Source organism: Mytilus trossulus, chromosome 2 (genome assembly GCF_036588685.1).
Source record: "Mytilus trossulus isolate FHL-02 chromosome 2, PNRI_Mtr1.1.1.hap1, whole genome shotgun sequence".
Classification (NCBI taxonomy): Eukaryota; Metazoa; Mollusca; class Bivalvia; order Mytilida; family Mytilidae; genus Mytilus; species Mytilus trossulus.
Genome location: NC_086374.1, coordinates 78,335,778 through 78,362,532, shown reverse-complemented (window position 1 = coordinate 78,362,532; position 26,755 = coordinate 78,335,778). Strand labels below are relative to the sequence as shown.

The 26,755-nt window shown below is 31.7% G+C and overlaps 2 protein-coding genes across 13 annotated transcripts in view; one reads left to right on the top strand and one right to left on the bottom strand.

Annotated features, from left to right (window-relative positions):
• LOC134708049 (arf-GAP with GTPase, ANK repeat and PH domain-containing protein 1-like) overlaps positions 1 to 16,717 on the bottom strand; it is a 100,734-nt gene extending 84,017 nt beyond the window's left edge. For all 11 annotated transcript variants that reach the window (XM_063568311.1, XM_063568315.1, XM_063568312.1 and 8 more), the window contains exon 1: positions 16,377 to 16,717. In XM_063568311.1, the coding sequence (XP_063424381.1) occupies positions 16,377 to 16,551 (175 nt within the window). In that variant the 5' untranslated portion in view covers positions 16,552 to 16,717. The remainder of the gene's footprint in view (positions 1 to 16,376) is intronic.
• LOC134708053 (costars family protein ABRACL-like) lies at positions 16,710 to 25,400 on the top strand. Of its 2 annotated transcripts, none has more exons than XM_063568329.1 (3): positions 16,710 to 16,796; positions 22,853 to 22,923; positions 23,108 to 25,400. In XM_063568329.1, the coding sequence occupies exons 2-3, from the start codon at positions 22,863 to 22,865 to the stop codon at positions 23,296 to 23,298; spliced, it is 252 nt and encodes an 83-aa protein (XP_063424399.1). In that variant the 5' UTR covers positions 16,710 to 16,796; positions 22,853 to 22,862; the 3' UTR covers positions 23,299 to 25,400. The 2 variants fall into 2 exon arrangements, with proteins under 2 accessions (XP_063424399.1, XP_063424398.1); XM_063568328.1 differs by lacking the exon at positions 16,710 to 16,796 and adding an exon at positions 17,783 to 17,848.
• The last annotated feature ends 1,355 nt before the right edge of the window (positions 25,401 to 26,755 follow it).

Genomic DNA, 26,755 nt, shown 5'->3' with positions numbered 1-26,755 from the left:
TTGAGTTAGAGGCGATGAAGTTTTCTATAATTTTGATATAATTGTCCCAAAAGTAGTACAACACACTGTAAAAGTTTCTTTGAGAAAGCGCAGGTGGGATTTTTTTTATTTGCATTTATGTTCTAAAAGAAATGCACTATGAAATAATTGTGGTCTCGGACCATATGTCTATTTCAATAAAATGCTTGCCTGAGTGCAGCTGGATACGCCTGCAGAGGTCTGTCCAACAGGGCAAAAATGGACACAATTTTCAAGCTTGATACAGGTCTGAATTTGGATTGTTTAAATATTTTACACATTATAGGTTTCTAGTAAATGTAGTCAAAGAACTTGAAATTGGTTATATGAATTAAATTTATATTTTGAAATTTGAAATTCAAGAGTTTATCCTAAATATAGGTAATTTATATGGCCTTCAAAATACTGTTTCTATTGCTATCATCGATATCACTGATGAGACATTAAGTGTCGAAATCTGGATATCGTGTATAATTTTTGCACCTCATGTTTGTGGTACATGTATAATATCTTTGCTGCAAGTTTATTGTTTTCTGTTTGGTATTGAATTAATAATTTTAGATCTGTTTTGTTACATCTTGTGATTGTCAACTGCAGTTAGCAGGGTTTAAGAACATCAGTTGTTTGACCTGTTATAAGTCAAATGCATTTTGTTAGAATATACTTTTTCACTCTTTTGGTCTTTTGGAAAATGTTGTTTGTGCTGCATTTAGACCCCTCTACAACAAAATTTGTTTTACATGCTCACTTATGAAAATTGCGTTTTTTATCCAACGCAATCATAGGTTTGAACATTGTGTTCAATTTTGATTTGTATATAATATATATATACAAGTCTAAATTGAAAACTACGTTCAAACCTTTGATTGCATTGGATAAAAACCGCAATTTTTATACGTGTGCATGTAAAACAAATTTTGTTGTAGAAGGGTCTAAATACAGCACAAACAACATTTACCAAAAGACCAAAATACCAAAAAAGTGAAAAAGTATATTTAAACAAAACGCATTTGACTAACAAGTCGAACAACTGATGTTCTTTAACCCTGCTGACTGCCATTGGCAATTGCCTAATAAAATTGATCACAAGATGTAACAAAATGAATCTTAATATCAATTTAATACTAAACAGAAAACAATTAACTTGTGGCCATGATGTTATGCCACAAACATAAGGTGTCAATATTTTTTGGTACACCAGATCCGGATTTCGACAATAAATGTCTCTTCAGCGATGTTAGGGATCAAAACGGTATTTGGAAGGCCATACCAAATGTAACCTCATTTTTAGATAGACTCTTGAATTTTAAGAGTCAATATAGGTTGAACAGATCATACAAACCGGAGGGAAAATATGATACAAGCCCAAACGAAAAAATATAAAGAAGTCTAAATTGAAAACTACGTTCAAACCTATGATTGCGTTGGATAAAAAACGCAATTTTTATACGTGTGCATGTAAAACAAATTTCGTTGTAGAAGGGTCTAAACACAGCACAAACAACATTTTCCAAAAGACCAAAAGAGTGAAAAAGTATATTTAAACAAAACGCATTTGACTAACAGGTCGAAACAACTGCTGTTCTTTAACCCTGCTGACTGCCATTGGCAATTGCCAAATAGAATTGATCACAAGATGTAACTTAATGGATCTTAATATATGGGCATGTGTGTATAATACTGGTACAATGCAAGTTTGCTTACTTTATCTCATGAAAATACTGGTTATATTCAATACTAAATATTCTGTATATTGATCCTAGAAATTCCAGAGAAAAACTAATGGACACAGTGTACGTACATACACTATCTATATATTTTACTCACCAGAGTTAATTATTGCTTTCATATAAACTCCACAAATTTTTCCAAACATGCCGATATTGAAGAACATGAGTATTCACATATTTATCATCATCCCCCAAAAAATCTTTCCAAATACAAACACTATATTTTCTAGTTTGACCACAGCTTGTATACTTTTAGCTTCCTGAGAGTTTAAATTTTTCAGAATAATAATTCCATCAATATTGAAACTGAATACACATGGTTTTTTAGATTAATCAATGGTTTTATAATCTTCATTAGGCATGTACACTTGTTTCTTTCTGAACATCAAGTCAACTTGCTTTTATTAAGCTTAATTATATCCATAAACAATAACATGCTCTAGTTCCTGAGAAGTAGAAAACTGAAAAATGCTGCGATTTTTTCATTTTTCTTTTACAATTTCTGTTGTTTTTTGTGTATAAATTAAATCAATCAGCTTTTCATGATAGAAATCGAAATATACAGCATCTGTTTCAGAATTAAATAGTGGAAATCCATATTACAGAATATTTTCTAAGATAATTAATGTTAAACTGTCTAAAAGTCAATAATATACAAATGCAAACATTTCCATATCTTTTTTTCTAGTTTCCCTAGTTGTATACACTTCGTATATACATGTATATCATTTATACATTTATACATTGTATATATACATATAAATCATCATCATTCCTTTTAAGATTATAGTTATTACAGGTGGCTAAATATCTCTATTTTCTGCCTCCTTAAGCCTTTAAATAAGTTCAGCAGACAAACTTTGTTCATCTCATAGTTTTCCGGACTAAGTGAATCAATTTGACATACATTTTTTTCAAATTTACTTCAATATGTAAGATCCTTATAAGTCAAAAAATATATTTTGTGTCTAGATTTCCAGAATGAATTTTCCATGGCCAATCAATTATAATCCTCCTCCAATATTGGCTAAAAATGTTGGTAGTATTGTAAATTACACATAATAGCTTTATGTATTGATTTCTACATTGCTTACTTAAATAAAACTTCTAGCATCTGTGACATGTATGATTTGTCACCACTTTAATGCTGTTACACAATTCACATCAGTACACACAGCATGGATTAACATGTAATTATAACCCATTACAATACACAAAAATACATGTATACAGTATACATTGTATATATAAATAACTGTCATGTGTTATAAATGCTTGCAAATTCACTTGTGCATAAAATTTCAATAGATCATACAATTATAAATTGATTGTGTAAAGACCAGTGGTATTTAATAAAGCATGTGTGTTCAGGACCAAGCAATTTAATATAGAAATGTCAAGCAACTTCTGCTAGTGAAAAATGACAGAATCTGATAAACCTGTCCAAAAGTTTGACCATAATCTTTCATGTGTAAGATAAGGTAGCAGACCATTGACAAATTAAAGCATTGTTTAGAAAGATAATGAGTGCAAGGAGTATGCATGATAGTATAAAAAAAGAAGATGTGGTATGATTGCCAATGAGACAACTATCCACAAAAGACCAAAATGACACAATCATTAACAACTATAGGTCACTGTACGGGTAATAAGCTACACATAAAGATATATTTGGCGTAACATATTGGGCAAGAGTTTTTAAGAGTGTTTTTTTACACACATATGCATTGACCCATTATTTGTGATTATCAGAGGCTCAGGGGGATTGAAATATCATGTATGTATTCCAATGAAAGCACCAACCCTGCTTGCTATGTGCCATTTGTTGCTTTTAAAGTATTTTCTTTTTTCTTCCAAAAATTAAAATTTATACTAACTTACTCATGTCTCCACCAAAACAGATTTAAATAAACATAAAAATCTACTTGTAATGTTCATTCAAAATAAATTCTGTATAAGCATCTGCTTATTTTCAACTTGAGGGAAGCAAATGTGCCATGATTTTTTTAGGATTTAAAAAACTGCAAACACTATCATCATTCAGAAAGTAATGTAGGGGAGACAATTCAAAGACTATGAATGACAACTTGCATAATGTTTGGCATTTTTCAGTCATAAAAGTAGTTCTGAAGTAATTATCAAGACTAATCTTGGCAGACTAGTTCAAGTCAATGGTTTTTTTTATTAATAAAAAGCTGTATGTGGAAGAAAATTTTAACACTAGTCATGTTGGTTCTCAACTTTTCAATAATCCACAAACATCCTGCATATACAAAAATGTATATAGTCCTTAGTGTGGAAAGTGCATGTAAATATATTACATGCACACAAATTTAATAGTACCCTTTCTTGAGGAGTAAGTTCACAAAGGGTTACAAATCAATTTAAGATTTTATAATTTTCTTGATCTGACTTTTATACATGGCTTACGTTTATACAAATCTTGTCTACATAAATACATGTAGAGTCAGTTGTGATGATACAAGTTATACATGTATAAACTATTGATGCATTTTTTAACAAAATAATTTCTTTTTTGCATAATAAATTTAAAAGTGACAATCACTTGATTACGCCTAATTGGCAATATTAATTATTTGGAAAACAAAAGGGTCTGGAATAGAGTAATTTAAAATCAACAGCATCAAAGTTGAATGCTTTGATTTGCTGTTTTGACATCATGCCGGCTAACAAATTAGATACTGTACACCTTATTTTAAGTCTAAATTTTTAGTATTTGTATTGTCATCTTATAAAGTCATGCTGATTAAAATACTACAATAGAAAACAATGTGACAATGACTGAATTAAATAGTGCCAACCCTGTGATTATGACCCTATATATACTATAGCAAATCATAAATACACTGTTTGGTGGTCTGCCTGTCAGATGCGGACCGTACAGATAAGGTAATACATGTATGTAACAGTTGGTATATGATTCAACCTGGAACTTGTTTATTATTGCAATTGGCAATATTAACATGTGGAAAACAAAAGGGTCTGGATGGGTGTCACCGCTGCTGACACAGGAAACACCATACCTATGTCTTGCTTTTTGACTCCGTCAAGGCGAGACAAAAAATCAGCAATTTTTCCATATGTAAATGGCGTAACTCTTAAACAGTAAAAGTGACACCAAAAAATCAAACTTGATCTGTATTTTGTGGCAATTAGCTAGATATATATACCATTGTGTATAAGTTTCATAACATTTAGTTGAGGCAATCTTAAGTTAAAGAACAGAAACAAAATAATTTTGCAATTTTTCCATTTGTAAAGGGGCAAAACTCGAGAATGGTTTGAATGACACCACCAAAATTCAAACTTGATCTGTATTTTGTGGCAATAAGCATTGTGCATTGTGAATTGGTTTTTGCAAACTAAAGTTAGAGAACGGAAACCAACTTTGAGACGGCAGACGAACAAGGGTAAACTTACATGTAATGCCCCTTCAGGTATTGTGGTGGCCAAAAAAAGGCACAAAATCATTTTTTTTATTGAAACACTGCAAAATGTGCTCACATTGGAACATACATGTATACATGTACTTTAATGTTTTGTTTCCTTTACATGTTTTATTTACTTGCTATTTTACTGCCAATGAGACACCTTGCCATTAGAGACAAAATGATGTAGATGTAAGCAACTACACATGTATATTGGCTTTCAGCAATGGTATTTGTTTTATTCATTCTGCACTTCTTACTGTAGCTTGCTAGTTTTTCTTTCTAATTTTCTGTTGTTATTTTTTCTCAGGAATGTGAGATACAAGTATATTCTGGCCTGCTTATAAAATAAAATTGAGAATGGAAATGGGGAATGTGTCAAAGAGACAACAAATGGCACTGACATCATGCAGTGACACAAAATATGTTCAAGACTTTAAAGCTAGTACATGAACAAGGAACTAGATACATGTATATAGGTTTAATGCACTACAATCACTCTATTCACCAAATATAATTTAACTTAATGCATATATACAGTATTAGAAAAACAGACCAAAAAACAACCTTTAAAATGAGATCAAATATACATGTACAATGTATTTGACCTATATTGTATGTGTTATTACATGACCTATATTGTATGCATTATTACATGTACATCTATTAGAATTAAAGGAAAGATTAGAAGAATAGTGTGTATAATTTCAAAAATATTTTACTCATATAGCAGTCATGGCAGTGGGGTGGACAACAAAAAATGTATGATCATAAGATAGTTTTTTTAATTTTAATAACTTTCTTAAACTATCCTGGTAACCAGTTAGTACCAAACTTGGTGATAAAAGGACTTAGTTTTTCTACAGGGAAATATTACATTCACTCTGTGGTTTAAGTTTTTTAATTTTAATAACTTTCTTAAACTATCCTGGTAATCGGTTGGTACCAAACTTGGAAAGAAGTTTGTTTATAATCATTTCCAGAAGTAAACTTTGTAAAAAGATAAATCCATTTTTCCTTATTTTACTTTTAAATGGACTTAGTTTTTTGCCAGGAAACAACACATTCACTCTGTGGTTAAACTTTTACAAATTTTAATAACTTTTTTATCCTATTTTGGATTTGTACCGAAGTTGGACAGAAGCTTGTTTATGATCAAAAGCTAGTATCTAGAAAGAAATTTTGTTTTCTTCCATTTAACATTACATTCAGTCAGCAGTTAAAGTTTTTAAACATCTATTAGATTCATAAACTACAATTACGTTGATTAATATAAAATATTAACATGTTTATGAAATTTCAAATGAGAAAAATTGAACCCAATTTTTAATCACATCCCCCTTTCCCTTATTCCAAAACTAATTTCAATTAAAATATTCTAATGGAGTTTGCAACAATTACTACTCATTTAAATACATCATAAAATATTAAGATGTAAAAAAACTGCTTGTTATCACTGAATGGTAAAGATTATTTAAATTTATCAGTTGGTAGTAAAAAGTGAATATACATTGTATATTGTATATAACAAAGATTTAAGTTGATTCTGGACAAAGAAAGATAACTCCAATTAAAAAAAATTCTTGCAGATATTTCTTGCTTACTATACTGGACAAAGAAAGATAACTCTTAATTGAAAAAAAAATTGCTATTTCACAATATTGTGAAATTTGATATTTCTTGCCATTGCACAATACTGTGCAATTGAAAAGACTTGCTATTGCACAATACTTAATATAATAATTTTAGATCCTGATTTGGACCAACTTGAAAACTGGGCCCATAATCAAAAATCTAAGTACATGTTTAGATTCAGCATATCAAAGAGGCCCAAGAATTTAATTTTTGTTAAAATCAAACTTAGTTTAATTTTTGACCCTTTGCACTTTAATTTAGACGAATTTTAAAACTGGACCAAAAATTAAGAATCTACATACACAGTTAGATTTGGCATATCAAAGAACCCCATTTATTCAATTTTTGATGAAATCAAACAATGTTTAATTTTGGACCTCGATTTGGGCCAACTTGAAAACGGGGCCAATAATCAAAAATCTAAGTACATTTTTAGATTCAGCATATCAAAGAACCCCAAGGTTTCAATTTTTGTTAAAATCAAACTAAGTTTAATTTTGGACCCTTTGGACCTTAATGTAGACCAATTTGAAAACGGGACCAAAAATTAAGAACCTACATACACAGTTAGATTCGGCATATTAAAGAATTCCAATTATTCAATTTTGATAAAATCAAACAAAGTTTAATTTTGGACCCTTTGGGCCCCTTTTTCCTTAACTGTTGGGACCAAAACTCCCAAAATCAATACCAACCTTCCTTTTGTGGTCATAAACATTGTGTTTAAATTTCATTGATTTCTATTTACTTTAACTAAAGTTATTGTGCGAAAACCAAGAATAATGCTTATTTGGGCCCTTTTTTGGCCCCTAATTCCTAAACTGTTGAAACCAAAACTCCCAAAATCAATCCCAACCTTTCTTTTGTGGTCATAAACCTTGTGTCAAAATTTCATAGATTTCTATTAACTTAAACTAAAGTTATAGTGCGAAAACCAAGAAAATGCTTATTTGGGCCCTTTTTGGCCCCTAATTCCTAAAATGTTGGGACCAAAACTCCCAAAATCAATACCAGCCTTCCTTTTATGGTCATAAAACCTTGTGTTAAAATTTCATAGATTTCTATTCACTTTTACTAAAGTTAGAGTGCGAAAACTAAAAGTATTCGGACGACGACGACGACGACGACGACGACGCCAACGTGATAGCAATATACAACGAAAATTTTTTCAAAATTTGCGGTCGTATAAAAATTGAACCCAATTTTTTAATCACATCCCCCTTTCCCTTATTCCAAAACTAATCTCAATTAAAATATTCTAATGGAGTTTGCAACAATAACTACTCATTTAAATACATCATAAAATCAGGGTTTCCGCTGGCGGTCGCCATTTTTCGCAATTTGCGAAAAAATAATAATTGTGGCGATTAAAATTCGTCATTGGCGAAAGAATTTGGCGAAAGAAATATATATAACGATTTATTTTCAGCCATCTTGTTTGTTTACTTTTTTTCGGGTTTCTCTGACTTTACCGATCAGACAATACTCGGAATTCACCTTGAACTCGTTAAGATTTTGACAGAAAATCAATAATCAGCTGATTGCATTTATAGCTATCGACATCAAAGGACTAATTAATAAAGGTGTTGAATGTATGATATGACAAATCATATAGTTAAATGGCTTCTGTAGCATGTCACAAAAGGGATTTATTAACCACTTTGCGACGCACGTGTTTGAAGCAAATTTTTTACGCTTCCTCTCCTTCTTTTAATGATAGTCCAGAAAAGAAAATTGTTGTTATGACGAAAAATGTTCAAAAGCAAGAAAGGTCTCTGATTTAAAACTTTATCATTTAACTTTCATATAGATCATTGATTTGAGTGGGTACTTCAAAGTCGTTTCAGTTACACACGTGTTTCAAGCATATAGTTTTACTTATTTACGATGGTCTAGAAAAGAAAACTGTCGTTATGAAGAAATCTATTCAAAAGGTTGGGATGAGAGTAACCCTTCAATGTAATGACTACACCTTACACGAGGGATCAATTCCAAGTAATAAGTATACGTAGTCCAAATAATTATGACATCTTGAAAGGCTATTATAATTTTTTTCTTTGACGCCTTACATCAAAGTAAGGCGTCAAAGAAAAAAATTACAATAGCCTTTCAAGACGTCATAATTATTTGGACTAAGTAATAAGATGCTTCGTTTTGTAAAAAAAACACTTCTTATTTAGGGGGAAGGGCTGGAAAAAAAGGAAAATTTTAAAAGAAAAATATTATCGGTTACTTTGGCGAAAAAAATAATAAAGTGGCGAAAAAAATATTGTTTTGGCGAAAGAGGTGGCGAAAAAAATAATTGACCCAGGGGAAACCCTGATAAAATATTAAGATGTAAAAAAACTGCTTGTTATCACTGAATGGTAAAGATCATTTAAATTTATCAGTTGGTAGTAAAAAGTGAATATACATTGTATATTGTATATAACAAAGATTTAAGTTGATTCTGGACAAAGAAAGATAACTCCAATAAAAAAAAATTCTTGCAATAAGATATTTCTTGCTTACTATTCTGGACAAAGAAAGATAACTCTAATTAAAAAAATAATTTGCTATTTCACAATATTGTGAAATTAGATATTTCTTGCCATTGCACAATACTGTGCAATTGAAAAGACTTGCTATTGCACAATACTTAATATAATAATTTTAGATCCTGATTTGGACCAACTTGAAAACTGGGCCCATAATCAAAAATCTAAGTACATGTTTAGATTCAGCATATCAAAGAGGCCCAAGAATTTAATTTTTGTTAAAATCAAACTTAGTTTAATTATGGACCCTTTGGACCTTAATGTAGGCCAATTTGAAAACGGGACCAAAAATGAAGAATCTACATACACAGTTAGATTTGGCATATCAATGAACCCCATTTATTCAATTTTTGATGAAATCAAATAAAGTTTAATTTTGGACCCAGATTTGGACCAACTTGAAAACTGGGCCAATAATCAAGAATCTAAGTACATTTTTAGATTCAACATATCAAAGAACCCAACCGATTCATTTTTTGTCAAAATCAAACTAAGTTTAATTTTGGACCCTTTGGACCTTAATGTAGACCAATTTGAAAACATGACTAAAAGTTAAGAATCTACATACACAGTTAGATTCGGCATATCAGAGAACCCCAATTATTCAATTTTGATGAAATCAAACAAAGTTTAATTTTGGACCCTTTGGGCCCCTTTTTCCTAAACTGTTGGGACCAAAACTCCCAAAATCAATACCAACCTTCCTTTTATGGTCATAAACCTTGTGTTTAAATTTCATAGATTTCTATTTACTTATACTAACGTTATGGTGCGAAAACCAAGAAAAATGCTTATTTGGGTCCCTTTTTGGCCCCTAATTCCTAAACTGTTGGGACCTAAACTCCCAAAATCTATACCAACCTTCCTTTTGTGGTCATAAACATTGTGTTTAAATTTCATTGATTTCTATTTACTTAAACCAAAGTTATTGTGCGAAAACCAAGAATAATGCTTATTTGGGCCCTTTTTTGGCCCCTAATTCCTAAACTGTTGAAACCAAAACTCCCAAAATCAATCCCAACCTTTCTTTTGTGGTCATAAACCTTGTGTCAAAATTTCATAGATTTCTATTAACTTAAACTAAAGTTATAGTGAGAAAACCAAGAAAATGCTTATTTGGGCCCTTTTTGGCCCCTAATTCCTAAAATGTTGGGACCAAAACTCCCAAAATCAATACCAACCTTCCTTTTATGGTCGTATACCTTGTGTTAAAATTTCATAGATTTATATTCACTTTTACTAAAGTTAGAGTGCGAAAACTAAAAGTATTCGGACGCTGCCGACCACGACGACGACGACGAAGACGACGCCAACGTGATAGCAATATACGACGAAAATTTTTGTCGTATAAAAAAGAGAACCAATCAGAACTAGTGACAGAATACAAACATTGTTAAACTAGTTTTACAAGTCAGTTTAAAAATAAGTTTTCAATCTAAATTTAAAATGTATTGATAACATGGTAACTAATTTAAGGTGTGTTTGATTTGCCAATTTTATTTCAATCAATTACTCAGTTCATTTATAAATCCTGTTACATGTATGTGTATGTACTTTACAATGGTTACAATCCCGGTGTAAATATAAGGTTGATGACCCCTTCTGTTGCCTTTGAATTACGAATTTATCAAACTTCCAATAGTATAAAAACAGCAAAGATAATGAACAATAAAGATGGGCTATTGTGAACATATACAAATTTAAGGGGAAACCTTAAGCAAGCATTACTTATAGTTTCATTGCATTTAAAAGTTAAAGGGGATTTTGTGGCAAATAAACCAATAGTTTTTTTTAGAAAAGGTACTTTTGTTATAATTTTTTTTGCACAGAAAAGAGGGACGGAAGATACCAGAGGGACAGTCAAAGATATAGATTACTCACTTGATTTTCTATGATTTGGCTAGCATTAATTGTTTACAAAAAGTCCTAATGAACCTTTAATTTTTTTTTAAAAGTCACAAAAGTCGAGCTCACCCTAGAAGGTGTACTTGAATTGGTCCATATTACCATATTTCTAATAAATTTATAAACTTGTTTTAAGGAAATCATTGCTAGCACTGCTTGCAATCCTCCATCTATCAAACACCAAATTGCCAAATATGAGAGTACAAGGGGAACGCTGTGGATTTTCTATAAAATTTCCGTTTGTTTAGCATTGAATCAACACTAAATGTTGTCATCCTTGAACAAAACATAAACTGTAACTAGGCTTTTAATTTATTGTAATACTAAGAATTTTTTAATTCTTTATGAAATATAAAATTTAATTTGCAAAGTTGTTTAGGTAAACATGTTTGTATGAAACATGCATATTATAAACAATTAAGCCATTGATATGAGTGTTTTCATTGGTTGATGAACTAGTGCTATGCTCCTCCCAATTTTTAGGTAATAATCATTTCATGGTTGAGCTAACAAGGAAGCTAACCAAAAAATCTACCTGTAGCTTCATGCTTGCTGAAATCTGCTGTAACATGAATTCTTTTCCAATATTTAATCATGTAAATACATGTATAAACAATTCACCTTACATTTGCCAGGATCTTCATGGCCTGTTTAACAATGGCGCCCCACAATCGTTCAAATGTCTTGTGCCATCGTTAAAGGATTGCGCCATCGTTCAAAACTGTAATCATTTTTATAGCTGACACCATTTTTTTAGCAATTATAATCAAATGCATGTAATTGCATATAACCCTCAGGCTTTTATTATAGTATAATCCAATACAGTTCTAATGCCTGAAGGATATCTGGATCAAGATCGCTAATCCCTTGTACCTGAGCTTGTACAGGTAGATCAACAAACCAGACAGGAGAATATTATAGAAGAAAGACGATTCATTTGTCGAATTATTTAACAAAGTTTCTGCAAATGGTTATGATAAATCCATTAAATAAATAAATGAATAATCCAGTTATAAAGTTTCAAGTTGAACACATGCTTTTATTTTGACTTACGCAATCAGCATCCCCCTTATTAGGAAGTATAAAATAAGATGTAAAACAGTAATTATTATTTCATCGCAAATAACTCGAGTACTGCTGTATTGTAAGGATAATATAGAATTACTTTAAAAGTTAAAAAGTAAAAACTTTCAATATTTCCTGTAAATAAATATAGCATCATAAGGCCTAAATTAAAATATTGTTTGTTTGCCCTTTTCCGACCCTATGTTTTGAAACAGGGTAGGTAGGTACGTAAAATATTTTATTTTTTTCCCCAAAAAAATAACTTGGCTCGGTATATTATTTGTCATGGGTAGGCAGGTAGGTATAATATTTTATTTTATAGATACAAAATCTGCAGAACATCATTTTTGTCTGTTTTGATTTTGCAAATAAGTTTTCTGGGACTATTAGTTTTGAAAAAAAATATATCATCTAGAACGTGAAGCTAATTCATATGCACTACTATTTTGTTTTTAAATATCAAAATATAGAGCTGTGCTGCATGTCTTCAACGTTTATCATGTTTATATGCCTGGAACTTTGAAGGGTTTGAACTTGCACTTATGTTATATACTACGTACCTTGAGGGGGGATAGGAGGGGTCCTGATCCCGAAATCCCAGACTTAAAAAAACGAAATCCAGAGGTCTCAAATTTAAATAAAGTAAATCTCGACGTCCCGAAATCCGAAAAAAAAGGATTCCCGGATCCGGAAAGGGTCAATCCCGAAATCCCGAGCTTAAAAACACCCGATCCCGTAGTCCTGATAAAGGTCCTATCCCCACCCTACCTTGTACGTTACCTAAAGGTTTTCTGTAAGAGATAACTTTGTACTGGTAAGATATGTCTGGGCAGACATACATTACTAGTAGAAAAAGTCCCTAGAGTTAAACATTTCGTGTGTGCCTTTGTTTCCAATAAAAATGCTACAAGACTTAAAACTCAATTGTCACGTATTTTACATCACATTTATAAATGATCTGTCACATTTATAAATGATCTGTATGGAAAACTTGGCGATTTTACAGCCAGATATTCTCCACTTTACAGGGTTTTGTCACTTTTGCTTCATGTCAGATATAAATAATATAGCGGTATCGTTAACATTATCATCCTGATCTGCAGATCACAAAAGGCCATCCCTACATAAAATACAACGTCCGTTTACAAATTAGTTTGTACACAAGTTAATAATTTTGTATCAAACGAACTTTTTGGTAAATGAAGATAATGAACCCTGCTCTTTAAGTAGAAAGGTACAGAGTAAGGTACATCATATCATGATTTCAGGAAGCGTTCAACATCGATTTCAAACAAATGCTTTGAAACTTCAAATGCAAGTGTTCATGTCAAACGCTCAGGAGATACCAAACGGACTGGACCTTATACGTTAAAGATAAAACCCGAAGATTCTAGTAAAAAAAGTTATGAGCAGGAAATACAAATATAAGATTTTTGGTAGGAACGAAAAAATAAAATAAAATAAAATCTTGCTGGTAAATACAAAGATAAAAGATTCTCCGGCGGAACGAATTGATAGGGTCAGTCAGTAAAGGGCTAACAAACAATTTTTTAATGTAAGCCTAATTCTGAATTCATTTTGTAGTTTAAAATCAAATTGTTACATCCACGTTTCTGGTTTCTATTCAGACTCGAAAGATAGCAAGGATTCGCTAGATAAAGTCATTGAATACCTTTTCATTTGACAATGTTTGCTTTACAAATCTTTATAACCTTTTACATAACCTGTGATACGACTGGTTTAGTTGTTGCTGCAAACCAGCCATATCGGTAATGGGTTTATGACTTCTGAATTTGACAGTTTTCGTGAAAAATAAGCTCCACATGATTTTTAACCCCCATAACAATTACCAAAAATAGCAAGAAAAATTCCTTTGTGATATTGGTCATTCTTGACTAAGGGAAAGGGAGGGGGCATGAGGGCTTGGTCTTTCAAATGGCAACTATTGAAAATATATATTCTTCTATATTATACTGAGCCAAAAAAGTTTAGCAACACTTTTTTTTCATTTTTTTTGTTTCTGCAATATTTTTTTAAAAATCATTTAAATAATCCTTAGTTTTACCTGTAAATTTTAGCAGTCTTATTTTTTTTCTCGGATATTGATTTCGCGCCATTTTGGCTTTTCACGTGTAATTGATGTTTTACCTTCTAAACCTGTACTTTTAAAACAAAGTTTAAATTTTTTGTTCACTAACGTTCAGAAACACACCATTGTAAAGAAAAACACAAAAAAATGAAAAAAAATGAATGGGGCGTCAACCTGGCCTCCCTGAAAATGACCGTCAGAAGGCTATTGGAATGGATGATGCCAGAATGAGTGTTCTTGATGTCGTGGCTTGATTAAATGTGCATAAGTCGACAGTTTAGGGACTAACAAACAGATATTGACAAATTGCAACAGCACAGGATACATGTAGGTCCATATGTCGTAGACCAAGAAAATCTATCGTCAAGGAAGGAGCGCTACTTTCGCTTTAAATCAACACGTGACAAGTTTTTCCATCCACAAGAGTAGTGCATTGACTAAGGGCAGTTGCTGGTGTGCCTGCCAATCCTTCATTGATGCCCTAAGGGCATGGCCGAAAAATTTATTTTGAATAACACTATACTCATTTTTGCATTTTGACCCTCTTGCGCTCCATACAAAGAAAATCCTAATGAATTTGAGTGATAAACATTCATGTTGCTTCTAACATGTCATAATTTCTTTTTTTTATTATTAAAATCATATGTTGTTACAATTTTGTAATAAAATGAAATTTCATATTTTTGTTGCTAAACTTTTTTGGCTCAGTATATATAGTATATATAATGAAAATTCAAATAAATATAATTTAAATAAGCATTGAATGTACATTGTATTAGCATTTTTACCTATTCTTACAAATGTATGTAGAGATATGAAATACTTTCGATCGAGCTACACTTTACAGCGTAGATACGGTTTATGATGGTGAAAGTTCCTCCATCGTTCATATTTATCCATGGAGATCCCTGCATTTATACATGTACAAGGTATCTTACAAAATAACTCTATTTCTTGCACCCTCCAGCATGTCCAGGAGGCGTTGAGTATAAGTCAAGTTTGACAGTTCAACATACAATGTACATGTAGATGTCCAGTAATGGCAGACAATTAGTGATAAGATCTGCATACAGTGGCAGTCGGGCAGATCCAGAAATTTTCATAAGTGGGGGCCCACTGACTGCCTGCTTCGGTCATGCTTCAGTGATTCCTTATATAATCAACCCCCTCTAAATCCACCTCTGGCATATGTATCATTTGCATTCATGTACATGTACATGATGTTGTAGTCAAAACTTATGTCTTTTCTTTTATCTGTATATATGTATTTCCCACTTGTGAAATTAGGATGGGTACGTCACAGATTTCTTTCGGCTATTGTGTGACGGGTTGGTCTGCACACGCGCTTGCTGAGGAGTGCTGATTTAAACTCCTCGGTAGTAGTGGCGAACGCTACTGAGTCTTCAACAAATGGAAGTTTTTAACGACCTTGACTGGCTATACAGCCCTTGCACGGTCGGTCAGATGGTTCCAGTTTATTTATACTTTGACAGAGTACATGTAGGCATTATACATGTTATAGTCCCTCACAGGTGACTTATTGACGGTATAATTTGTCTTCATAGATAGTCTTCATAGATAATCTTGTAAGTCTTGACAGTCTAAGCTGTTTTTAACCCAACTGCTAGAGTAGAGGGTGCATAAACCTTACATGAGCAAAATTAATGTCACCACACTGTCAATATATAGATCTTTAAATGAGGGTAAATCGTATGAAATGTACATTGATGTACATGTAGGACAAAGGTGTGAGTAACATTAATTGATTCTCCAAGTCGGTGTGTATGGCAGTTTACAAACAACATGTCAATATAATGTAGATTTTACCGTTTGTTTACAAAATAAATAGCTCCTACAGCCTACAGTTAATCCACATTAATTTGCATAATTTAATTAAAATTGGTAGTATTATCATGCCATGAACTCTTCATTAAACTTTAAAACCTACCTTCAATGCATACTACATGTTCTCGTATCTGTTGTTGAATTAAAGGGTCTGGAATAGCATCTATAAGATCATAGATGGCATAAATACTCGGGTGCACCGACTCAAATCGCTGAATTTCCTGTCTGATTGCCAGTGAATTACTTAAATACGGCTGCATCGGTCCCCTTGAATTCATTATTCTGCAAATCTAAGATCATCGTATACACACAAAATTCGGCATTTAATTAATTGTTTCATGGGGTTAGGTATAAAAATGCACAAAATCCATCAATAACATTTTTTTACCAAAATGGCCTTAATTGTAGCGCATGCGCTCTCGCCTTTTTTACGCATGCGTTCAATTTCCGCTGTAAATTTCCGGTTTAGGGTGTATCGCACACTGTATTTTGTACATTGTTTTTTTAAAGTATCCTAAGTAAAGTAAGTTAGTGTCTTAAGTATATTCTTTACCGTACGTCAGGTTCAAAAATATCAATTTTAATTTTATAACATAGAACATGAGCTGATTACCGACTGATTTAATAAAAAAATCAATCTTCTTTTCTAAAGATAATTTTCAGTACTGAGTACTCGACAGGTCTTTGAAAAAAACTTTCGTTGATGATGTTGATCTGACATTTGTCTGAAATTCCATTTCGGCCACATTGCCATTTTGGCCACAGGTTGTTTCAACCATATGCAGTTCGACCACAGTCGACATAGTTTTTCATGGCCTTCTTTTTCAATAATTTATATTCACGAATTATCAAACTTCAATTGTATCAAAACTACAGATATGAAAATGAATAATGGAGATTTGCCATAATTTTTGTACATATGTATACCACAGGCACTAGACGTTCTGTCAATAGTATACAAATATTGGCAACTGGAAGAAAATAGTGTCCATATATCTCTATATTATATATATGGACACTATTTTCTTCCAATTGCCAATATTTTAATACTACATGTATTGACAGAACGTCTAGTGCAGGGGCAGATTTAGGGGGGGGGGGGGGGGGGGGGGGGGGCGTGGCGGGCATGCGCCCCCTAAAATTTGCAAAGCATGGGTTGACTTCAACATATTTAAGTATCAGAAGAGACCATTCAATCTTTTTTTTAACATTCAAAGTATATAAAACAGTCAGTTTAACAGAATCAACGTGATTACTAAATAACTGACCTACGCTTTATTAAAGTTCTATAAATAACTTCAAAGGAAGGTGTCAAACACGGAGCTGTGTTTGAAGACAAATATAATAGGATTTTAGCAGTTAAAGTAAAAACAAATGTCACATTGTATTTGCGGTTTTTATAATCAATTTGTTTGATAATCGAAGATCCAAAACATCCCTTACTCACTTTCACAATTTCATCATGACACGGTCAAGAAAACCACAGGCACTTGTCTCAAAAAAAATAGACAAGTGCCTGTGAGATTATTTTAAAATATCAGTAATGAAAGATAGAAATACCGTTTCAAGCGAAAGGTTAGTTTATTAATTTGTTTCTCTGTGTCTATCTTATTTATTTCTCACTTGCAACCTAAATATTTAGCCGAATTCTGTACCGTATTACTATATGCTTGGAATCCAAGAAAATAAATATAACTGGGTAAATGCATGTCATTGATCTGATTTTAGTTGTTTGTGGCGATCACAGTGAAGTCTGGCACAACCTCCTAAAATCAAAAAAGTAAAAAACAGATAGTATGAAAGGACAATTAAAAATCGCTGGTAAAAGTAGAAATTTTCGTTTGAAAAATGTATTGGTCAGGTGTGCAATTGTGATTTGTCTCGTCTCACTTTGTGTCCGTCTGTCCGCCCATCTATCTGTAGATTGTTGTCAGGTGTGGATTAAGGCGGTTTCAGCTTGAAACTTTAATTTCGCGCAAATTTTACCACACAATAGTTTTACCCTGAAAAATACTCAAATTTTTTTCGCCTTATTAAAAAATTGCGCCCCCCCTAACTGAAAATCCTGGATCCTCCCCTGGTCTAGTAGTGCCTGTGCATATATACCAAGTAAGGTGTCAAAGAAAAAAAATATAATAGCCTTTCAAGACGTCATAATTATTTGGACTAATATACCAAGGGGAAACTTGATGCAAAGCATTATTATTTACTGTTTCATTGCGTTTGATAGAAATTGAGTACTTTGTGGCAAATAAACCAAGATTTTTATAGAAAATCCACAGCCTTTTTTAAAACAGAGATTTTTGTTATAAAATTTGAAACATAGATTAATCATTTGCTTTTCTATGATGGGCTAGTGTTTATTTTTTACAACAAGTTCTAATCAACCTGTAAATTCCCAAATACTTCATGCTGAGTTGCATTAGTCGAAACTAAAAGCTTTAAGGTGTACTTGATTAAGATCATATTCAGGGGCGGATCCAGGTTTTACGAATGGGGGGGGGGGGCGTAGATCCAAATCTTTGCCAAGCGGAGCGAGGCGAAAAAATATTTTGACCTTTTTTTTGGCTTAAAAACATAAAATAAGTATTAATTGTACTAATTTAACGGTTTCTGACGTGGACCATGTATGGTTAATGGATTAGACTTTTTTGATGTCGTATTCTCCCCATTAATTGTCTATTATACAAATTCAACTGACTGAATCGATCAAAAGCTATGTACATAAAATTGATGTGAAATTTGTCATTTAAAAGTGGACATGGACGATGACCTATAGTTGTTAATGTTTGTGTCATTTTGGTCTTTTTTGGATAGTTGTCTCATTGGCAATATTATCATACCATATCTTCTTTTTTATATTACCTTGCTACCTTTGAAAGTACATGTAACATAACACAAATAAAATCTGATTGGTTTTTGAACTTTCTCAAGTAGTCGCTAAACCATAAAGGATGTCATGGTCATCTGACAGAATGATGTTTGTAACATAAGGCATCTTTAAACAAAGTATGAAGCATGGAGATCTTCTACCATGAATGTATTGCTAACTTTAAAGTCAAGAGCCGCCGGATCGATATCCCTCAGTTTGGTTTTTTGCGACAGAGACCACATTGGAGACAAAAAGTTGTGACAGTGACTGAAGTTTGTAGTACAGTTAGTTATGAACTAACAGAATTCTTGACGTTGTTGTTAATAAGATATATATACAGTCGGTCCTTGAAAAAAGTCTGTATACCACTTTGGCGAAACAAAAATTCCAGTCACATTCATCTCTTTGGTCTAAACTCCTTAAAACATCAAGAAATAGTCCAGTCAAACTAAGATTTAAACTCAAACTAATTGCAACAGAAAATGTTTTAGTTCTAATCTATAGCATTATGCCCTTTATATACACAGAAAAAAGTCCAATAAAATCTAACTTGAGGAAAACTCAAAATCAACATTTTTAATTTCCTATGGAAATTAACATTGGAAGGGGAGATAACTCTTACAAAAATGAGTCTTTTTTGGTAAGTTTTTGGTTGTTTTTCTTGAAATTTAGGTATAGTATGATACTTTGATGGGGTTTTAAGTTTGTGGTATTTGACTTAATTATATAATATTCCACTCATGAAATGTACAAAACCGAAACGTTATGGGTAGGTTTATTTTTTCGTGCATTTTTTTAATTAAAGAAATTGCAAATTTGAAGCTTTGTGACCATTTTGAAAAAATAATGTGAAAATTTGGTATTGTTTATACCTGCATATTATATTTTTTCAGCAACTTACCTATCTTACGAATACATGCTTAATTATTTTGATTAAATTTGCGATTCTTTACCTTGACATGTTGAAAAATTCAATAAATGGTGAACTATGAATTACGAAATTGAGATTATAGCTTGATAAAAGATATGAAAACACATTTAGAGTTGTTTGTTATACTCTAAAGACCGCTAAAAAATCAAGAATAAATACATTCTGATGAACAGAAGCGGTTAAAATATAATTTTGTATCAATTTCAATTGATATTTCTGCCCTTTTTGCAAGAGTTATCTCCCTTTTCAATGCAAATCTCCATAGGAATTTTAAATGGTGATTTTTTTAGTCTTCCTCAAGTTACATTTTATGGGACTTTTTTCTGTGTATATTTGGGATATAATTCTAAAGATTACAACTTTAAAATCTTCTGTTGCAATTACTTTCAGGTTAGGGTCAAATTTATGCTAGATTGACTGGACTAAAACACGAGAACAGTACTAGTAATAAATTCAAATACCAACAACAGTTTAGGAACGAACCGAGGGTGGCCTGGGATTTACATGCGAACAAAACAAAACCAGCAAAACCAACAAAACTACGCTCGTTTTATATATTTTATACTAAATAATGAATCATGTTGAAAATATAGTTTCCTCTAATACTAACAAAGTGGACAAAATTAGTGTTGTCAGTTCTAGTACTCACTGTCTGCTAGAATTATTTTTAGAGACGAAAATAAGGCGCAGACTTTTATTCTCTAACATTTCTCAGACCTCCGAAATTCAAATGTTCCGTACGTACTTAAGGCTTTTTATCTATGTAGAAATAACTGACTGGGGGTCCTTATTCAGCAATGTGCACTGTTTTCGTTATGGACTTGAGCGTGTGGGTTAAACATGTGTTCGTATGTAAATTAAAATGTTATAGCTGTGGAACTTTTTTGTTCATGTGAGATAATTGATTTACCTTCTATTCGGTGGAATAGAGAAATATGCGTCAATGCGCCCTTGGTCCAATCTTTGTCTTTTTGAAGGCGTCGTGCTTGCCATCTTCAATCAATTTCTATTTCAAAATAACGTTTTTTCGACGTACTGGTCAAATCCACCGGAAGTGAATCACGTGACATATTAGACATAATCAGAGACATATATACATGTGTATATATGTCTCTGACATAATCAATAACATATTTGACGTAAAATGCAAGCAAGAAATAATATCTGTATAAGTAAAGAACAGTTTCATTTAATATAAGGGAAATGGCAAAGTTAACGAAATCTATAGTCTTATTCATTGTACAGTCTAAAAAAAAAAAGACAAAATAAAGGGGGGGTGTACGCCCTCTACCCCCCCCCCCCCCCCCCCCCCCCTGGATCCGCCACTGCATATTTTTATTTGTTAAGCAATACCTACATTGTACATTAATAAACTTGTTTTAAAGAATTCAATGCTAGCACTGATTGTTTATGTAATTTAAAAGTGTTTATCGTAATTTTGGGGCCCATAAGTTTATAGCTTGTTGTTCGGTGTGAGCCAAAGCTCTGTGTTGAAGGCCGTACATTGAACTATAATGGTTTACTTTTATGAATTGTTATTTGGAAGGAGAGTTGTCTTGTTGGCACTCGCACCACATCTTCCTAAATCTACAAAAAATTTAGCACTACATGCAGTAATCCTATACCCCTACAATGTATCAGTCATCAAACTGCCAAATATGAGAGCACAAGGATGATGGCTGTGGATTTTCTATAAAATTTCCATACATTAAGCATTGAATCAACACAAGGGTACGATAAATCCTAAATCAAATTGGACTACTGTAGGCTTGGCTCTTATAGTCTGCAACAAAATCTTTTCAAACTACTAAACTCCGAGGACCAATATCTATAAGTTTCCATATGTGTATAAATAAACTTTTGAAACTTACTATTGTACGTGTATATCAAAACATTTTCATGTAATTAATTTATGTTCTAAAAATAATATTTTCTGAGTATTCATTCATTGAAGAAATGAATTTATAACAAGCAATAAACATGATAAGCGGGGTTCATCCTCTGTGTCTTATGGACACAATCCACTTTTATTTCTATATATTTTTATGTGTGTTAGACTACATGTGTACTACAACTGTAAATTAATATACATGTACAATTATTTATTCAATATTATATATATTATCAATAAGTGATTGAATAATTATTCTACAATTCTTGTTCACTTCATAAGATATGCTGTTCATGTATATTGCTTTAAAAACCAAGGTACTTGTCCAAAAAGTTTTAAATTAATGTAAAGTGCATTATTTTTCCAGTTAATATGGTAACAATGTAAATACAAATTCCAAAACAATACCATGTTGATTTAAAGTTGGGTGCCTACTCAGCACATGGTTATTAAATACAATTTATAACTTTGTAATAAAGTCCAATCTCTATTTGTAATAAAGTCCAATCTAGAAAAGATCTTTATAATCAATATGCCATCTATTTAGCCATTAAAGGGGCACTAGCTACGAGATATATAAAAAATCAAAAATATAATATGTTTTGTTTAATCATAAATGAAAGTGAAATGGTGAAAAAATAATTCGCTTTTAGCAGCCAGTATGGGTTAATTTTGTCAAAATAAGCAAAGAAAAATTGATAATGTATTATTCACTTACAAGTGAATAATTAGATCTTATTAAATCCATATTCATGTGACCTTCAATTTAACCATTTAGTTAGTCAAATTGGTGACCATGAATTTGACAGCTAGTGCCCCTTTAAGGTGTGTTATTGGAATTCCAAAGATTAATAAAACATGTTGAATTCTTTTTCTGTTTTTCAGGTCCAAAAAAATGGACGTAAACAAAGAGATTGGACATTTAATTGATGCTATTCAGAGATTAGGTACAGAAAGTAAGTTATTTGTATAAGAATAGATTAAATTTGCAGAAGGTTGTATAGGAGAGACTTACAAATGTAGTGAGCATAGTAATTGTTGTGTCAACATTATTAATGTATGATTTACTATGTTCTTGTAATTAACTTTCTTTACAACTTAAAAGAGACTGCCTATCATTTTGATTCTGCTCTATTTCAGATTCTGACAAACAACATGAAGTAACCTTTGGTGTATTGTTTAATGATGATGATTGTGCCAACCTTTTTGAAGCAATGGTAGGAACATTACGGGCAGCTAAGAGAAAGAAGATTATTACTTATGATGGTGAACTACTGCTACAAGGAGTGCATGACAATGTTAAAATAACTTTACTGAAGACAGAAGTTTGATAATACTGGATTTTAGCTTCATTTAACAAATTGCAATGTCTTTCAGTTGAATAGGCACATATATAATTTGTGTGACATACATTTTGTAAGCTATTTTTTATAAGTCATTTTTTTCAAGTTAAAATATTTGATATTTTTAGTACATTTGTAGATGTTATTAAAATGATATTAGACAACAAAAAATATGTCTGGTTTCCTGCCTTCTGTCTGAAAAAAAAAGTCAGTCGGTCGAATTTCTATTTATTTTATTGTTTATCAACAAAATTTGGAAATAGTAAATTGTACATGTTTTCTATAAGTCCAACCTTGATTTTCACAAATATAATGGCAGCATGTACAATGTATAATGGTATATTTGTAATTTTCAATTGTTTTGCAACTTTTCAATCAATTTTTGGTCAATTTTATTATCAAGAATCCATTGAAAATAGGATTTGTAAACTACTCAAATGACACAAAGCTCTATTCTTGAATACTCTTTTGATTCTGTTAGATCAGTGATAAGATGTAAGGTCAATACGGATGCAAGAAAACAGACATATTTATGTTTTAGTCTTATAGATAAAGTGTGCAATATATTGCTTAATAGTCTTGTTAAGAATTATTAAAGAACAGGACAGAATTTTGTTTTTTTTATTGTCTTAATTTCTATCATTAAATGGCTTGGAAGCCATTTTAAAATAAATTATAGCTTTGGCTAAATGTTCTGTCTAAGTCCTAGTACTGTATCATACTTATTTAACAGTTACTTCATATTGTCTTCCCCTAAATCCATCAGATATATTGAAAGGTTATGTATTATTGTTATGGTCAGATTTTTCTCATTAGATAACTTATCATTATATGCCCTTTTTCAGACAATCCATTTTCAAGGTTGTAAGGAATTCCTTTGTGCTTAAGTAGAGAGACTTTTATAAATTCAACATGTCAATCGGTTTCAAAAAGGCAATTTTAAATTTTCATCCCACCACAAAACAAGCAGTCTGGAGAACTATCCTTATTAAGGATACAAAAATAATTTCAATGGTATACAGTTTGAATGTGGTCTACTTAATTTTAAGTTCTTACCAAAGAATGATTTTAACATGACATTTTGCTATAAATTTGTATTTTTTGTGGAACATCATGTCAAAATCATTAGAAAAAAAATGTTATATATAATACTTTCATATATCTGTTTGAAAGTGTAATATTGCTAATGTTGGGGGTTTTATACTGTAAATTCAGACATTATTGCGTACATTTATTTTTGCGATTTTACAAAATGGACAAAATTGCAAGATTAACTATTGGGATTTAAGGCAAATCTGCGTAGAGATATATGTAGCAGATACCAATATGTGAGTTCTTATTATTGTAATACTCAACCAGTTCAGTTGCATTATTGGCATTAATAAAAACCTTGCAACAATTTCTGAATATACAGAATCAAGAATAAAAATTATTTTTATAAATGTATTATGTAAATGAGTGGGACAAATATTTTTATCACAGTATATAATTATGTAGTGTAAATGAATCTTTATTTTCTAGTTAAGCTCACAGAAGGACACATTAAAATAGGTTTTGTTATTTGAAATTTTATTGAAATCCCTTCAATAAAAGTTAAAAATACAGAAACAGATTTAATTTTAACAGATATATTTGTAGTAAAAAAATGGGGAAAATAAATTCCTACTTTTAGTAGGTTGACGTATAAAACATAGTGACTTGCTGTTTAACATCAAGTGATGTGCCAAAGGTGTCAAATACTACATAATTTGAAATGGTGAAATTACTTTGAAACTTGAGACACAACTAATAACTTATGGAAGTAATTTGATCTTATAACATACAACAAAGAAATTACACAATTAATGTGTAGATTTGCTTCTATGTTTTTAATCTTATTACATATATGCTGATAGGTTTAAGCTTGATACATTTACTTGGACTAAAGCAGAATAATAGTGCTTTGGAATGTTTAGGATCAGTTAGGTAATGGAAATGTGAGTTTATTGCTATTGATATGATGTTTTGTGTATTTGATAATTAATGAGTTTCTGTTAATTTATCTTTATGCAGAAAACTTGCATTTGAATATTAAATTTATATGATAATTATATGATTTTTTTTATTAAATTGAAGTAGCAATTTCTAATGCACAAGACTACCACCCAACAAGGATCCAGTGCTTTGGTATGTGCATCATTTCAATGTAAAATCCTGTAATTCTAAATAATAAGAAGCTTGTAACTTGTGGTTAAGATAAATTGAGATAAAAACTATCTTAAATATGATAGCCAATGATCACATCATTTTAACCAATGTGATTGGTATTCCAATACCATTATAGTTTGTGATTAACAAATAAGAATACAGACTAGGGTTTGAGCTATTTTAGTCTCGCTTGACAGAGTCAAAAAGAGAGACATTGGTATGGTATTTCCAGTGTCAGCGACAAATACGGCAGTGGCGTCAACAATGTATTAGTTTGTGATTAGGTCTAGTTTATAGCGAACCACTAGTGGTAAGTCAAAGATATTTGGTATGCAGTTATATTAGTATTGGCCAATCTTATTACCATGGAGATTATTTGGCCCCACCCCCTCAGTTATGGTCTTGACTTTAAAACTTTTGCCTAGTTTTCATGTATTAGTTTGTGATTACGTCAGTTTTTGGGGAACCACCAGTGGTAAGTTAATTATAATTGGTATGCAGTTGTATGAGCATTGGCAAATCTCATTTCTATGGAGATTATTTTGCCGCACCCCCTCAGTCACAGTCTATTGACTTCGAAATATTTGATTAGTTTTCATGTATTAGTTTGTGATTAGGTCAGTTTATGGGGAACCACTAGTGGTAAGTTAAAGATTTTTGGTATGCAGTTGTATTAGCATTGGCAATATCTCATTACCATGGAGATTATTTGACCCTGTCCCCTCAGTTATGGTTTATTGACTTTAAAATTTTGCTTAGTTTTCATGACTTAGTTTGTGTTAAGGTTTGTTTAAAGGGAACTACTTATAATAAATCAATGGTATTTTGCATGCATTGTATTAGCATTGGCACATCTCATTACCATGGAGATTGCTAAGCCAAATACATTCAGTCATGGTTCATTGACTGAATATCGGCAAATCTTACCTGTTAAAGCGTTGCTATTTTAATTTAAACACTTGCATATCAAAATTTCCTAAAAGCTAGACATTTATCTATGATAACAGTTTATCGAACTGGCTACTAAAACGAATACACATATTTTATTTCATTGATCTTTTTCAAAACAAAAACTGTTTTGTTACAATTCCACTTCAGCCAGGAACCATCCTCTAATTTCTTTTACAGCACCTTGTAATTGGGAACATCCATTCAGCCAGAAACTATCCTCTAATTCATAAACAGCTCCTAGTAAAGGGGAACATCCACTTCAGCCAGGAACCATCCTCTAATTCATAAACTGCACCCAGTAATGGGG